The sequence below is a fragment of the Urocitellus parryii genome, chromosome 2 (assembly GCF_045843805.1).
Source record: "Urocitellus parryii isolate mUroPar1 chromosome 2, mUroPar1.hap1, whole genome shotgun sequence".
Taxonomy (NCBI): domain Eukaryota; kingdom Metazoa; phylum Chordata; class Mammalia; order Rodentia; family Sciuridae; genus Urocitellus; species Urocitellus parryii.
This window is the reverse complement of record NC_135532.1, coordinates 160720559-160735693: the sequence shown is the minus strand read 5'-3', so window position 1 is coordinate 160735693 and position 15135 is coordinate 160720559. Positions and strand designations below refer to the sequence as shown.

Sequence of the window (15135 nt, the reverse complement as noted above, 5' to 3'; positions counted from 1 at the left end):
AAGACACAAGACTAATTTGTTTATTAGGTGTGTTCTATAAGTTGACCAGGGAGATTTTTGGCAAATAAATAAATAAATAATCAAATGGGGACTTCAGGGCACAGAAAGAGCTCAGTAGGAGGAAGGAAGCGAAGTCCTTGCATAGTTCTAAAAAGAACAGAAGGTGGCAGCAGTAGGCAACGTGGATTCTTGGCAGAAATGCAGCACTTGCAGAAACCAGGGAGAGGAGGCTTTGAGAAAGAGGAGAAGGTCAGAAGGTGACTGACTACCTATTTCTTTTTCATAGAGACTGTGGGGTGGAACATTGGTCCTCTCTACGGGGGGCAGGATGCGGCACCTTACATGATCTGCCTGGGCATCCCATACCCAGTCATGCCTGCCTGGGAGGCTCCCTTGTTGCTACCCATTTGCAGGCCAATTACGTTCTGCCCCTGGCGAAGCTGCTCCTCTGAAAATCCTCTTCGATTCTGCTGAGCTTTCCTGGATGGGGAGAGTGAGATGGAATAATGTCATGTGACAGATTTCAAAGCCTTGTCAAGATGTACAGTTAGAGGGGCTCTATCTGAGATCATCCAATAGACCAGCAGGCCCACCCTGAGCCAGGACCTACCCCAATTCTTGCCCTTCCCTGAGGCTTGGGCCCCTATCCTTAGAAGCCCAGATGTTTTTCAGAATTTCCAGCAAAGAGAAAAGGAGAATCTGTGGCTGCCTCCCTAGGGAACTGACTTTCATCTTTCCTTCTTTTTTTCCCCTTCTCCCCACTCTCATTTATTTCTTCTCCACCATTTTCAGCCATCTCATTCTGCATCTTCTCACGGTTACCTCCGCTCTTCTGGAACAAAGTTAATGCTTCTTACAAACCATGCCATTAACCCCCTTCTACCCTTCCTGCACAGGACCAAGGATTCATGTTCCATTTTAAAGCTGAGGGACCTAGGAGTTAACAAGGGCAAATGTCTTACTCTAGGTCAGAGGTCTGAAGACTTTGCTAAAGAGCCAGGTAGTAAATAGTTTTGGATTTGCAGCCACATACTAATAATGCTGGATCAATATTCAATGGATCAATATTGAGGAGATTTTTCAAACCAAGGTCATTTAAAATGACACAAGCTAGGGGGCTGGGGATATAGCTCAGTCAGTGGAGCACTTGCTTCCCATGCACTAAAGCCCTTGGTTCAATCCCCAGCATCACCAAAAAATAAAAAATAAACAAACAGTCAATTCATCTTTAAAAATACGTTAAAAAGTGACTTTAAAAAGTGACATAAGCTGGTACATTTTTATAACTCTCATTGACAAGAAAAGGGCATTAGGAAAATTATTTACCAATTATTTGCTATGAATAAAGCTATGCAACTTAACTTCCCACCTTCCCTGTCCTTACCCTACCTCCAAAAGAAAAATCCCCCAAAAATCCTTTTAGTAATCTGAGATGTCCATATGATTTATCATCCAGACTTGGAAAATTTGGGGAAGAGGGTGTTATTATTAATGCATTGGAATAGCAGATATTAACCAGGACAGTATTTGGCAAACAGGATATATTTAACTTTCATTAAGTACACAAAGAAAAATAAAAAGAGGGAGGAAAGAAGGGAGGGAGGGAGGAAGTAGGTGAGTGAGTGAGTGGGGGGTGGAATACTCAGGGCTTCTCAGGTCTTAATAAACCAAGTACAGACATCAAACTGCTTCTAAAAATGACCATCCATTCCCACTGATCCTCAGGAGAGGCATCTGGCTGAGCAGGAGGATCCAGGTATCTAATAAGAAAGGCCCTACTCTCTCTGCCCTGGGTAGAATGCTGGGGAACTCAGTTGTGGGCCAGGAGTGCTTGTTCCTGGGGGTTCTGTATACAAATGGCCCTGGGGAGCTCCTAGGCTTCTGATCCTCTCTTTAACTGTCTGCTGCAGGAGGCAAAGAAGGAACTTTTACCTGTGGAACCAGGATGGCTCTCCCCGGTAGCAGCCATCATCCTTGGTGACTGCAACACTGCCTAGAGCCATCAGGGTCCTCTGCACAGCTGCCATGTCCTTCCCTGGAAGCCAATGAAGAGATTAAAGCCAAGTGTGTGTCAGGGCCAAGGAATTCTGGAAGGATGTAGCTGCACACCCAGGAAAGAAATTCTGATAGGGAGCTGTGGATGACCACATTCAAGGGGGAAGTACTATCAAACACTTACCAAAGTGATCCTAAGGTGACCAGTCCCAAATTACTCAGAAAGGAACACAAACAAGCCTGATTAATTATTCTCCACTCATATCAGTTACCTTTCCAATCCACTCGTACTGGCTATAGGAATAAACACTCTGAACACCTGCAGCTCAGATCTAGAAAGGTCCCTGTCCTAAGCAGAGGACCTTGCCTTGGTGGGTTCTACAAGCTGCGGGAAGGAAAGTCCTCAGGAGGGGCTGTCAACTTGGTCTGCAGAAGAGCACTTTCCTCAGGTTAGAAAGAGAAAAGAAAACCACAGAGCAAAGGACTGGATGGAATGATTCTGCACCAGGCACCAAGTGGGCTCCTCTCTTGTGCTTTATCTGGGTTAAAAGCATCTAAAAGCATCCATGTTCATCAAATTGAGCATTCACTTGGCTCAGTGGGCCGGAGGTCTGGCAAATGGAGAACAGCAAATCCACACAGAAAGCATTCCATGTGACACAAGTGAAAGGCCCTCTATTTTGTGATGGGTGAAAGGAAGAAAATGGAGACAATAAATCACTCACTTGTGTGAGAGAGGAGAGCAAAGAGACACATGAGGTGTGGCCTGCATGGGAAGGACAGCGCGGCCACCAGAGGAGCCTGTGGAGGAGGCAGTTGGGCCCTGCAAGTCAGCCTGCTCCTCCCATCCTTTTTCCTTTCCTCCTTTCCAGGTGACATGCCCTAGGCTGAGAGAGATGCTGCTGTGCAGGTCACCTGCTATTTAGAAAGCAGATCAAAGGTCTGTGCAAGACACCAGTGTGGAATACAAGAGCTTGAAAGGCACTTGGTTAAAAAGGAAAGGAGCTTTCAGCCTGGCAGGGAGCTGGGAAAGTTAAGGGCAAATATGAAAAGTCCTTCTTTGGACAGAGTGAGCCATCTGTGGTCTCTGGCCCGGCTGCTGCAGCTCAGTCACTGGGGAATACAGAATTACAGAGCAAAGGCAGATGGAAAGTGAGAATGGAGTATGAACTGTAATAAAATAAACAATAAAGGCTCTCACCGGAAGTTCAGTCCAGGATGTGCATTTACACAAAGAGAGAGCAAATTCTCCTTCCCTGGCCTCTCTTCCTCCACCCCCACCTCCCGCATTAACCACAGGGTGATTGTCTGGATCCTGGGGAGGCCTGTGGGACTGGCTGATGGATACAGGATGAAATGCTGTCAGTGGAGAATCCCCAGATTCAAGGAACAGCTGGGGTGGTGAATGGAGTATCTGGGCGGCAGATGGAAGGGGAAGGGCAGAAAGAATACTAGGAATTAAGAGAGAGGAAATGCAGAGATGGTTGTGCATTTTCTTCCACAGATGAAAAGCATTTCTGTAATTGTCACTGTATGACAGAATGCTTTTTTTTCTTTAATAGAACTGTAGTAATGACATTTTAAAGACTCATTCTGGGAAAAGATAGGGAGTAGGTTTGGTCTTAAGCACAGCATTCTAAAAGAGAATGACAGAGCATAGGAAGGCTCAGGTTAGGTTCTACCAATCTTCTCCACTCTGTTCAAAGGGCACACAAGAAGTCTGTTTCTGATAGTTGGAAAGACCTGTCCTGAAATGTCCAGATCTGAGGAAATGTGAAGCCTGAGCAACTCAGCCTTAGCTGCCACCCTGCAGCCATGAGGGATATGCAAGCTTCCTTCAGCCACAGGAGTCTCCTTCACCAGGGGCGAGCTAATTAATGTATGCAAAACATGAACCCAGAAGGGACAGGAAAAGCTGTTCCAGGCTAAGGAGAGATGACCAGGAACCTAGAATTATACCACCCCCACCCTCATTCCAGTAGAGTTAAAAAGGAAGTGATTACCTGATGGAGGCTGTAATGTACAGGTTTCTGAAACCAGGAGGGGGAAACATTATTACACAAGAACAAATCAGAAAGATATGCCCTTAAGAAAGGTCCCAAGGCAGGAGATTTAATATCAGTTATAGGGTAGATGCTTTATTCTGATCATAATTAACCCCATGGAGTTGGGATTATTTCTCCCCATCTACAGATGGGAAAACTGATTCAGAGAGGTTAATTAGTATGCCCAGAGTCACCTGACAGGTCAATTGGAGCCAAGCTGTAGCTTGGATCAGCCTGAATGCAAAGTCCACTTGACCACATGCCCTCTCTTGAAGGGCCCCCTTGCAGGCTAGATGGGGAAGCATGTTCCTTAGCAGGAGCCAGTGATCAGGGATGATGGGAGGGGTCACAGTGTCTGCTTCAGTGCCAGGCCACAGGGAATGCAAAGGAGATAAAACCAGGACACAGGTTTTGGGCTTCACAGGATCAAATGCATCAACCCCAAATAGCCATAAGTTTTGGAATGCTTTCATCTGGAATAACTTTTTTTTGTATCTTTACCCAAATAACATTAAAGCAAAGAAAAGCTGTTAGAATCAGTGTGCTGACCAAGTGAATTATTGTCAAGATTTTAACTAATATTATGACTAGAAATCTGCCATCTGTGACCAGTTCATGTCTAGCTCATTGTCTCCTCAGGACTAGCATACTCTCTACTAGAGGCTCCTTGTGGAGACTTTCACCACTCCTGGGCTGATGAGACAGTAAGAGGGCCTTTTTGCAGCCTGACCTCTCTTGCCAGTTCAGAAGCCCTGTCAAGTATGTACTGTTAGATGAGAGGGGCATGAAGAAGGAGTTGGGGCCACTTGTGGAGGCCGATTTCTGTAACCAGGTAACAAAAAACTGAAATGTACGAAGAATCAATGACGTTTCAGAAGACCTGTGAACAGTGCTGGGAATAAAACAACAAAAGCTAAACTGCTTGTATCAAAGTATAACATCTGCCTTGTTGTGAAGCCTTCAAAACCACGCAAGTATAAAAAATGGCCATACACAGTTGATTCAGAGTAGATTCCCAAGCTTCTTGGCTTCTTGGGATATGGGTGGGGGTCATCTTTTTAAAAATATGAATATTGAGGTTATTCTCTTGAGAGACTAATTTGGCCAGTAGTGGGAGTCTACATTTTTAATAAACTCCTCAGGTGATTTAAATCATCAGGCAAGCTGGAAAAAAAATCTGTTCTTTCTTTATCTTTTTTTTAACCTGATGACTTAACAAAGCATCAGAATTACCTAAGCATCTTAAATATTCAGGTTCTGGGGCAATCTTTTGAGATGATTCTGAGACAGCCAAATGGACAGGCAAGCATTGCTCTAATACTTTAGTTTCCAATTTCTTTAAATATCACAATGTCCAGCATGTCATAAATACTAAATAATATTTGTTAAGCAATAACTTCTTTCACAAAGTCGAAAAGCAAAACCTATCATTAGAAGGGCTTTGACCCAAGTTGGGAGACATCCAGAGCTCTGGCGACTTAGTATCATGTTGCTCCCTGAGATTGTCCCTGGATGTTTTGCTGGATGCTTGTGGCTCCTCAAGTCAGCTTGAGCACCACTATTCAAGGCCATTCTTCCAAGAAAATAAAGGAGAAAAATAGTCTAAAAAAGGACAAACCAGAGATTGAGAATTTTCTAGATGCAGCAGAAATTAGATTGAGTCTTGATGGTGATCTAAGAATAGACCACTAACCATAAGAAGAAAAGTGACACAGGGAAGAGGAGAGGCCATATTAACACTAACATCTTGGGATTTTGATCAGTCTCTGTGTTTTTTTCCAGACCTCTGTCATAGGAGGAAGTTAACATTAGACTTGAAATTTTTTTAAAATGCTGGGAGAATTGGAAAGGGCTGTGCACTATATAATTCCAACTACATGACACTCCGGACAAGGCAAAACTAGGGAGAATATAAAAAGATCAGTGATTGCCAGGGTTGGGGTTGGGGACGGATAAAAAATGTACCACAAAGGATTTTTAAAACAGTGAAAATATGCTGTATAAGACTACAGCGGTGGATACACATCATTATACATTTATCCAAACCCACAGAATGTACAACAGCAAGGGTGAACCCTAGTGTAAACTGTGGGCTTTGTGTGATAATGTAGTGTCAATATAGGTTTGTCAATTAATTACCACTCTGGTAGGGAACACTGATAATGGGAAGCTAGGCATTTGACGGGCAGTGGGCATATGGGAAATACGTATCTCTTAATTTTGTTGTGAACTTAAACCTTAATGAAAGAAATAACCTTTAAAAAACTTAAAAAGGTTGGTAGGATGGATGGTAGCTCTTTCTCTCACCTGGAAAATCTAAAATAGAGTGTCAGGTAGCAATGGACACTTATTTGACAATGGAGAATTCCTCACTTCACATTTTATCACAAAGTAATGTTACTCCAAATACAGTCATGTACCCCAGACTATTAAATTGTAATGTCTGGGGAGTGGGGCCAGAGGTTCTGCATCATAATGATCCAACCCAAGGATTCTTACTGCTGGTAAAGTTTGAGAGACATTACCACACAGATAGTTTAACAAGAATTTTGTACTCTGAATTTTTTTTACTTCTAAGGTATCTTATGCATATCTTTGGAAAGAAAAAATGAGAATGATTAAGAGAGAAAAAAGGCAATAGAGAAATCACTTGGGTAGGAAAGTTGGGTGGGCCATGCTCTACTTTCTATTTCTCCTTTTAACACTGAAAACGAGTCTTAAGTCAAATTTGTATTTTTCAGAGTTACTTCTATTTTATATCAGTCTCAACCCAACCTTTTGCCTCTTGGAAACTGGATTCCTAAAATAATATTTCTTGCACTTACAGAGAAAGCCATAAGTGGAATAAAAATCATTTCTTATTTCCCTGAATAATAATAACTTAGGCATAGCTCTCGGTTTTACACTCAAGGTAGAGAAAATACTGCTGTTGTCAAAGGAAAAATGCCAAAGGGTAGGTTGTATTTGTTCTGTAGGTTTTATAAATTTCTGTTGCTTTCCTCCCCAGGATGGTGAAATAGGGAAGGATAGTGGTTCTCAAAGTGGGGTTCCCAGGCCAGCAGAAGGTGCATCACCTGCAAATTGGTAAGAAATGCAAGTTCTTGGACCTCACCCCACAGTCAATACCTCAGAAACTGGAATTGTGACCTACCAATCTGTATTTTCCCAAGATTACCAAGTGATTCTGAAGCAGGTCAGAGGTTGAGAAAAATCAAATACGATTGTCAGCAGCCACTTAGAACAAAAGCAATGAAAGCTATGCTGATAGAAAAGGAAGTGTCAGGTAGCAGGTATTTGTGATGCCTCAAGAACCTCGCAGCATCCCAAAATATCTCACACTGGGTGGAATGTCTCTTCTGCTCTTGCTGTTGAGGAATGGCACATATAGTGACACCTCGCAGAAGAATATATTTTGAACCTTCCAGGCTCTCCACTTCCAGTGTAAACCACAACCCTCAACTCTGAGTCATCAACGGAAGGGAGCAGGAATGACAAAACCATGTAAGCCAGGGTCCTCATCAGTGAGTTCACTGAGAAGAATAATTGGATTCGTTGATCTTTAAGCCTTGCCTGCTCTGACATTCTAGAATTCCTTATGTTTAACACCTGCCAAGTGGTTATACAAATAAACAAGAAAGGTCAGTTACTGATGGGCTAATGGTAGGGGAAGAGAAACCAATGTTTATTAGGTGTCTAGGAGCCAGGCACAGTGCTAAGCTTTTTACACTTGATCCTTATAATAAATCTACATGGGAGACACTAGACTTGTTTACACAGAAGAGAGCAGAGGCCAAGCAACCTCAACAAGGTCACGCTGCTGGTATTCAGCTGAAGAAGGGTTTCTATCCCTTCTTACTCCCAAACTCATGCTGTTCCATTGCTGGGTCTGAAATTGGCCAAGCTCCAAGTCCCGGGGAAAGATACCAAAAAAGCAACGACCTCTGAGAGACAAGTCAATCAAATGACTTGTGGAGCGTGCACCTTCCTGTTTGGAGGATGACCCATGAAGGATCCGCAGATGGGAGAGAGGGCAAAGGTCAAACAGGCCACCCTGTCAGCTCCTGTGTGTGGCCATTAATTTAGTGTAAGAAGAGCACCTTTCCAGCTTCATTCCTTCATCTCTTACTTGCTATTAGTCTAAGAAAGGACAGGACAATGACATGAATAATTCTATGCTGCCAACACTTCATACACTCTACTTTTTCCAGGCAATATTCTAAGCATTTCTAATGTATCCCTCATTTATTCTCCATATCAACCCTGAGAAGTAGGTACTATTAGCCCCATTTTACACTTGAGAAAACTGAGGCATAGAGGTTAATTAAAAAGCAGTGAGGCACAGATTTGAACCAGGAAGTCTAATTTCTGACTCAGGGGTCTGTACTCTCTTCTACCTTCCAGGGTAAGCTTTAACTGCAGTCTTTCTAATCAGATCCTGTATTAGCACACTCACTCTCATGTGTTCTCTAACACACACACACACACACACACACACACACACACACCCCTCCCTTTCTTGCTCCTCTTTTTCTCCTTTCTGTTCTCAGAAAAGATGGTACAGTCTTACCTACAGCACACTCTCCTCTGTGTCATAGACAGCTCAGCTGACTCCACCCCATCTCACCCAGCATCCACAGCAAATTGGAAAATAATCTGCCAGGATACTTACCTTCTTTAATCCTAGAGAAAAACACCCCAGTCTCCTTCCATTCTTCAAAACTGTTCTCCCTTCTTCTCTATCACCAGAAGGAACTGGTCACCCCAGCTTCCTTTAGAGGGGACTTCAGTAGCTTTAGTCTACAATGCCCCTGTGATCAGGTGTTTTCCTGGACATAGAGCCTTGGGTTCCTTTTTGAAAAATCTTGTATTCTGATTGTTCCCAAGTCAATTCCAAATATTTCACCTCAAAGGGGCTTAAGGATGATAGATGTATCTGGGGCCCCTGCTTCTATAAATAATTGAAGTCTAAACAAGAAAGCATTTGGCAACATTTGACTTCTGCAGTTTTAATGGTTTGCAAGAGAGGCAGCCTGGAAAGTCACCAGGCATCTCTGGGCAAGCAGATCCTTGCTTAGGAAGAAAAGGTCAAGCCAGGAAAATGGGGGATTGAGAGCAGTTGAGTATAAAATGCCTGCAGAGGAGGAAGAGAAATGCCCAGGAAAAGAAGGCTGGGGCTGCAGCAGCCATAACCACCACGCCATGGCTACCACAGCCATGGTGCAGGGAATTGGGGACAGTAAACTGACATATGAGGATGGAATTAAAACCTCCGTCAGAGGGTAGAATTGTAAGTTGAGTGTGGGACTGAACAAAACAGCTAGTCCAATAGCTGTGTATACAACTTGTACACCTTCACATGAATGCAGACACACAAAAACATGCCAACTCTCTGTTCTGCAACAGCCCTTTGATTTCAGCTTAGTCATCGCAAAACTCGTGAGTAGCATCCAGCTGTTGAGCAAGAACTCTGGCCTTGCTTGCTAGATCCATGATTCCCCACCCACCCTGCTTCTCTGTTCAAAGAAACCAGCTTTTCCATCTGTGATCAAATATATCGTAACCAGCTCTGGCCAGAGCTTCAAACAAAGGTCCTGGGAAATATCAAGAGTGCTGTCCAAATCATAACCTATCTCCCTGAACCTCTGACCCCCACAGAGGCCTCTGGCGTCATTAAGAAACTCCTAAGCATCTACCTCCCTGTTGTCTACACTCTCAACTCTCCCCAACCTTCTGGAGAGTCTACATAGAGTTCTTCTAACTACCATCAGTGACAGCACCCTTGGAATGAATCTCTTTCCTTCTTTCCTTTAAAAGCTGATCCTTCTTCTGTGCTGGTGATAGGACCCTTAGTGTTTCTTTTTCTCTTTTTCTAGAAGAATTATCCTGGGGCCAAATGTCCACAGCCCTATCTCAGGCTACCACAGTCACACCTCTTAGTCTTCCTGATCCTTAAGGAGAATCCCACACAGGGGGCTGGAGCAGGTGATGTAGACCTCCAGCAGGCTGTTCATTAGGGATCATTGCTCCCCACGCCCCATTCCTCTTGCGGTGAATACCTCCCCCGTGTAAAGCTCACCTTCATGGTCTTCAGGCAAAGGGGGAAGGGGAGTAAAGCCTCCTTAGTAATGTAAAAACAGGAAAGTTCCCTTGGGATCCCTGACTTCTACAGACCTCTCAGTTTACTACTCATACATACTTCCTGCACTTGGAGGGGGGCTCACCAGGTCCCTTCCATCCACACTAACTCCCCCCTTCAGTCCCACACAGCTTTGATGCATCCTCCTCATTGTTGTCATTGTCATGATCATCATCAACAGCAGCAGTGGCTAGTCACTATTGTGACTCAACAGCATCTTCATGGTGCAAGAGAAGGAAACTAGGCTTCCTGGCCAAAGAATGCCTTGGAAGACTAATTAAGGCCCTATTCTTTGGCATCAGAGGGCCTGTGTTTGAGTCCCAGCTCTTCTAATTACTAGTTCTCGGACAGACACACATAACCATGGACATACTTCAACACCTGTGAAATGGGGAAATGAAAAACACTTACCTTATAATTTTGTTGGAAGAAGTGATTGGCATTATTCAGTAAAGCACTTATCCAAAGCCTAGTGTACAGGAGAACATCAATAACCCTTAGCTCTCTTTATTAACTCAGGAAACTCATCATGGGTTTGATCTAGAAAGCAGGCACCAAGGCTGGACCACAGTACACAGGAATTTAGAGGCAACTGTCCATGAAGTCCAGTAACCTGGCCTGAATTTTGGAGTATCTGAGTTTTTAAATTAATGGCAAAAAAGCAAAGTAAATCTCTTGGCATCTTAGGATTTTAACTACTTATCTGTCAGGGAACATGAAATGGTCTAAGTAGGTAACTGAGGATTACGGAGGTAACTGTTTATAACTTGTTTGGTAGAGTGCTCCTCTGCTAGAAATCTCTTCCAACCACCCTCTGAATACCCCTTAAAATGCCTTGCCTTTTGATCAGAGGAACATTATCCATTTTCACTGTCAGCAAAGCCATTTGGGTCACTAGCCTGGGGATCCTATTGGTCAGGCCATGATGATGGCTAGTGACAATGAGCACGTGAGAGATGACTAGTGACAATGAACACGTGAGAGTCAATCTGGCAGTCCTGCTTACACTGTCCATATCTCTCAGTGCCTCGGGCAGTCCTCAGTTGAGAAAGGATTCAGCTACACGCAGTTTTTAAAGGGACACTAGGCCATGATAGTGTCTCCATTCACATCATTTCCCCAATAAAGGTGGAATGCTAAATGTGTCTAAGAATGCAATTTGATTTTTATGCCTTTGTAAGATTTCCTCACCAGGTCACTTCACAAAGGTGAAAGAAAAAAAAAATTGTCACATTCCCTGTCAGCAGAACACCTATGTGAAAGGTATAGTCACCAAGCTCCCAGATAATTGTTTAAAAGATTCAAGTGCTATTTATTTCTCGGGTTGAATGACAACATTGCACCAGATGGCTTTGTCTGTAAGCCTTGCTGCTGGTGAGTCAGAAGCACACTGGCCCCCTGCCTCCCTTCTCCTCCAGGAGCTATGATTTGCTATGGGAGGGCAACAGGAATAAAAGGCATCCATGTAACCATTTTTGCTTCCTCTCTACGGAGGATTCTGTTTACGGCACTAATTCTCTGAGATCCTTTGCCAGTGTCCTCAGGGTGTGCATTCCTAGAGGAAAGTACCCCTTTTGAAAGAGCATCACAAAGAGGGAGGCTAATAGGGCTGCTGAGAGCACTCCCCACACACCCACAGGCACAGGGAAGAACATCCTGAGTGGCTTTCACAAAGAGATAGGGCAAAGGGGAGGGGTGCGAGGTGAGGAGAACAGACCCAGAGGTTGAAGGGCTGTTTACCTTCCCATAGATCCACCGTCTGAAAAATGTCAGTGGTCCTGACGCCATAGATCTCCGCAGCTTTTAGGAACTGGGAGATTTGCTCCATCTGCTTAAAAGCCATCTTTGACTCTGAGATCTTAGGGATGGGCTCTTGTCCTGGTGGATATAAACTGTTTATCAGCTTGCACAGGACCTGAAGGGGGTGGGGTGGGGACACAGAATCAGTGTTTCCCTTTGTAATCAATATCATAAATGAGAAGTGAATCCCTCCCCCACAATATGCACAGCACAAGGCACAGCTCACCAGGTTTGGTAAGAGCAAGTCACAGGCCCCAGGAAAGCATGGGTTCAGGGTTTTGCAGTCAGGCTTCCACACTACACCCCCAAAACTCAGATCGCCCTATTCCCAGGGCTGCACCCCACTACAGAGAGCCCTGCAGCCTATTCCCTTCTTATTCCTCCTTGTTCCCTTTTCAGGACAAAGGAAAGAATATTTACAAATAGGGAATGGCACAAGGTGATGAGGAACATGATTCCACACTTTTAATGAAGAGATGAGTTTATGGTTTCTGTGGGGAGGAAGGGTGGGTTCTGATCTGCCCTGTACCAAAGACAGATCAGAATCAGTTTTCAATAACTCATCCCATATGTGTTAATGATGTATAAAAGAACTGAACTTGAACACTGGGTGGTATCTTTACCCAGACACCTATAACCCAAGTCCTGGGCTACTCAACAAATACGTGGAATAGCAGTTATGTAACAGTAAATCACAGCTTGCAAGAAGAGATGGACTTGTTTGATTCAGTTGAGCCTGTGGTCCTCAAATCCCCAAAACACACATGACAGCATTATCAAAGAAGGACTCCCTTCAGGTTCCTGAGAACCCATCCATCCACAAATGACCATTGAGCACCTCCAGGGAGCCTGGTTCCCAGAGGTTGGGAAGGAGGCTACCCCCACCCCCATCCTTTGTTTTACTGTGTAACCAGCAGGTTCCCCTGGGGGAAGTAATGGCCCAGAAGCACTGATGCACCAAGAAGGCTGCAGAGATCACAAGGAAATATTTATCTCTATTCTCAATGGAAAAATCACGAGGGCCTCAAATTTGCCGACAACTCAGAAGGAAGCTGTGAAGCTTGGATAGATGGGGAAATCCTCAGAGCCAGCTAGGGAATTGTGCAGGGAGCATGAATTTTCCAACCCAGAAGAAATAAAGGCATCCCTATCCTTCCCGTGAGAAAGACTTGGCAACAGCAGCTCCTCCCGCGACCTCGCATTGAAAGAAAGAGCCCTGGGAAGGGTTTTCCTGCCCACCACCCCAGCCACAAGATCGCTGCCAGTCTTACCGTCCCGTCCATTAACCATTTCTGAAAATGGGTCCTGCCGGGGGGCGGGTGCTCTATGTCCTCCGCGCACTGCAGGATGATCCAGTCCACCAGCTTGTTCTCCAGGTCCGCGTCATACTTCTGCTCGATTTTCTCCTGTACCTCTCGGCTTAAGCCATAGCTGGGGCCCCTGTTAGCCATCTCTGGAAGAGAAGAGAGGACACGCGCGGCATCCACACAATAGCAGCCGCAACAGCGCCCGGGCTCCCTGCGAACAGGTCTGGGATGCGGCTGGGCGGCCGGGGCCCAGCAGCAGCGAAACGGGCAGAAAGCCGGGCGTGGTTTAAATGAAGGAGCCAATGAAGCCAATGGGGTTTCACCTACAAACGGGAAAGGAAAGCGCAGCCACGCTCCAGTGACTCTAAAATAAAACCTCGGCCTGTCCAGGGGGGCTGGAACCCCCCCCCCCCAGTCCCGCCTCTCAAAGAGACGAGATGATGTATGTACAGGGACTCACAATCGAGCCTGAACCCCCAGGCAGTGAGGGGGAGGGGTAGTGGTCGTTTCCTCCACTTCTCGGTAGCGCTTTGCAAAGACAGCGATGGAGAGAGCGCAAAGAGCAGGTAATTAACAGGCCCGGAGGAACGCTGCCTTGACCTACAGCTGCGAATGCTGCATCGCCCCTGGAAGAATGGCACGCTGATTTGATTTTCTCGGGGTTGACGGGGGTCAAATCAGGGCTGTTGCTAAGAGCCCTCCAAAAGCCAACCCTCTCCTGTGTCGTCGGGCAAACCAGCCAACCTCCCTCCCGCTGGGAGCTCCTTTCTTGGATGCACCATTCTCCCCCCTCTGGGAGACAACAATTGTATGCTAGATCGGCAAACAGCTGCACGAGAGGAGAAGGGCCCCTAGGAGGGTCCCTTTTGCTAACTGTCCATCTGGCAGGAATAGCCAAACCTCTTTCTCCCTGCCCTGACGTAACAATTGTGTGGCAGGGCAGGATGAGAGAAACTGAGAGCTGCAATCATTTATTTCTTCAACTGTCAGCCCAGCTTCATCCAGAAACTTCCACGGTGTGGAGAACTGTTGTGCCTCCATCTAGTTTCATTCAAGAGCTTAATCTTTTTAGTGCTATTTTAGAGTAAAAGACATTAAGAGCAAGTTTTATAAATTCGCGTCCTATACATTCTTAAGAATGAAAGAATTTGGTGGAGTGTAGAAACATCATCCGTTTATTTCAATTAAGGACCATAAAGGCACAACTGAAGACTGTTGGTGGTAACAGAATATTATATTTGCATCAGCAAACAGACCTAAGGATAAATCATTTGGTTTAAATTGGCCTGAAATTATTGTAGCAGTCAAGGGGCTTGGCATTTTGTCCTCCTAGAGTGTAAGATGCTTGAGGATAGATTGAGTCTCACTGGGGTTGGGTAAGTCTCTGGTACTTTTCATGCAAAACCCAAACAAAACAAAACCATTAAAAAAAACACTCAAATATTTGTTCTTTGGTTCATTTCTTCATTGAACAAATATTTACTGAGTGCTCAATTGTCATAATACTGGACTGGAAAAAATAAAGCATAATTCTGGTTCTAGAAAGGATTGATAAATTGAATAAAACACATTAGAAACAGCAATTCTGGTATATGAATAGGACGGTGATCATTGTCCTTGTGGAAAATTGATCAGAAGCCATGCAGAAATTAACTTTTCAAATAATATATGTATTGAGAAAAATCTTCTGATGTCTGAGGTCTGGAAAATTTAATTACTTAGATGATATGTGAGTGGTGTGCCTGAGAAAAGACTTAGTGGTCAGTACTTGAAGACCTAGAAGAACAAACTCTGGGAAAGACAAGAGTGTGAGAAAGAACCAGTAGCCTTTAGGAGGTTTAGAAATAGATAA

The 15135-nt window shown here is 44.6% G+C and overlaps 1 protein-coding gene across 1 annotated transcript; it reads right to left on the bottom strand.

Moving 5' to 3' along the window:
• Positions 1–338: 338 nt before the first annotated feature.
• Positions 339–13523, bottom strand: Tagln3 (transgelin 3). Its single transcript, XM_026395931.2, has 4 exons — positions 13248–13523; positions 11917–12091; positions 1933–2035; positions 339–480 (listed from the first exon to the last, which is right to left on the bottom strand). The coding sequence occupies exons 1-4, from the start codon at positions 13425–13427 to the stop codon at positions 339–341; spliced, it is 600 nt and encodes a 199-aa protein (XP_026251716.1). The 5' UTR covers positions 13428–13523.
• Positions 13524–15135: the final 1612 nt, after the last annotated feature.

Bases quoted from the DNA above. Each gene is read 5' to 3' on its own strand.
- Tagln3 (XM_026395931.2), bottom strand. From the start codon at position 13,427: ATGGCTAACAGGGGCCCCAGCTATGGCTTAAGCCGAGAGGTACAGGAG. The intron at 12,092-13,247 runs GTAAGACTGGCA...CACCCCCTTCAG, and splicing joins AATGGTTAATGGACGGGACG to GTCCTGTGCAAGCTGATAAA. The intron at 481-1,932 runs GTAAAAGTTCCT...CTCCCCATCCAG, and splicing joins GAGCCATCCTGGTTCCACAG to GAAAGCTCAGCAGAATCGAA.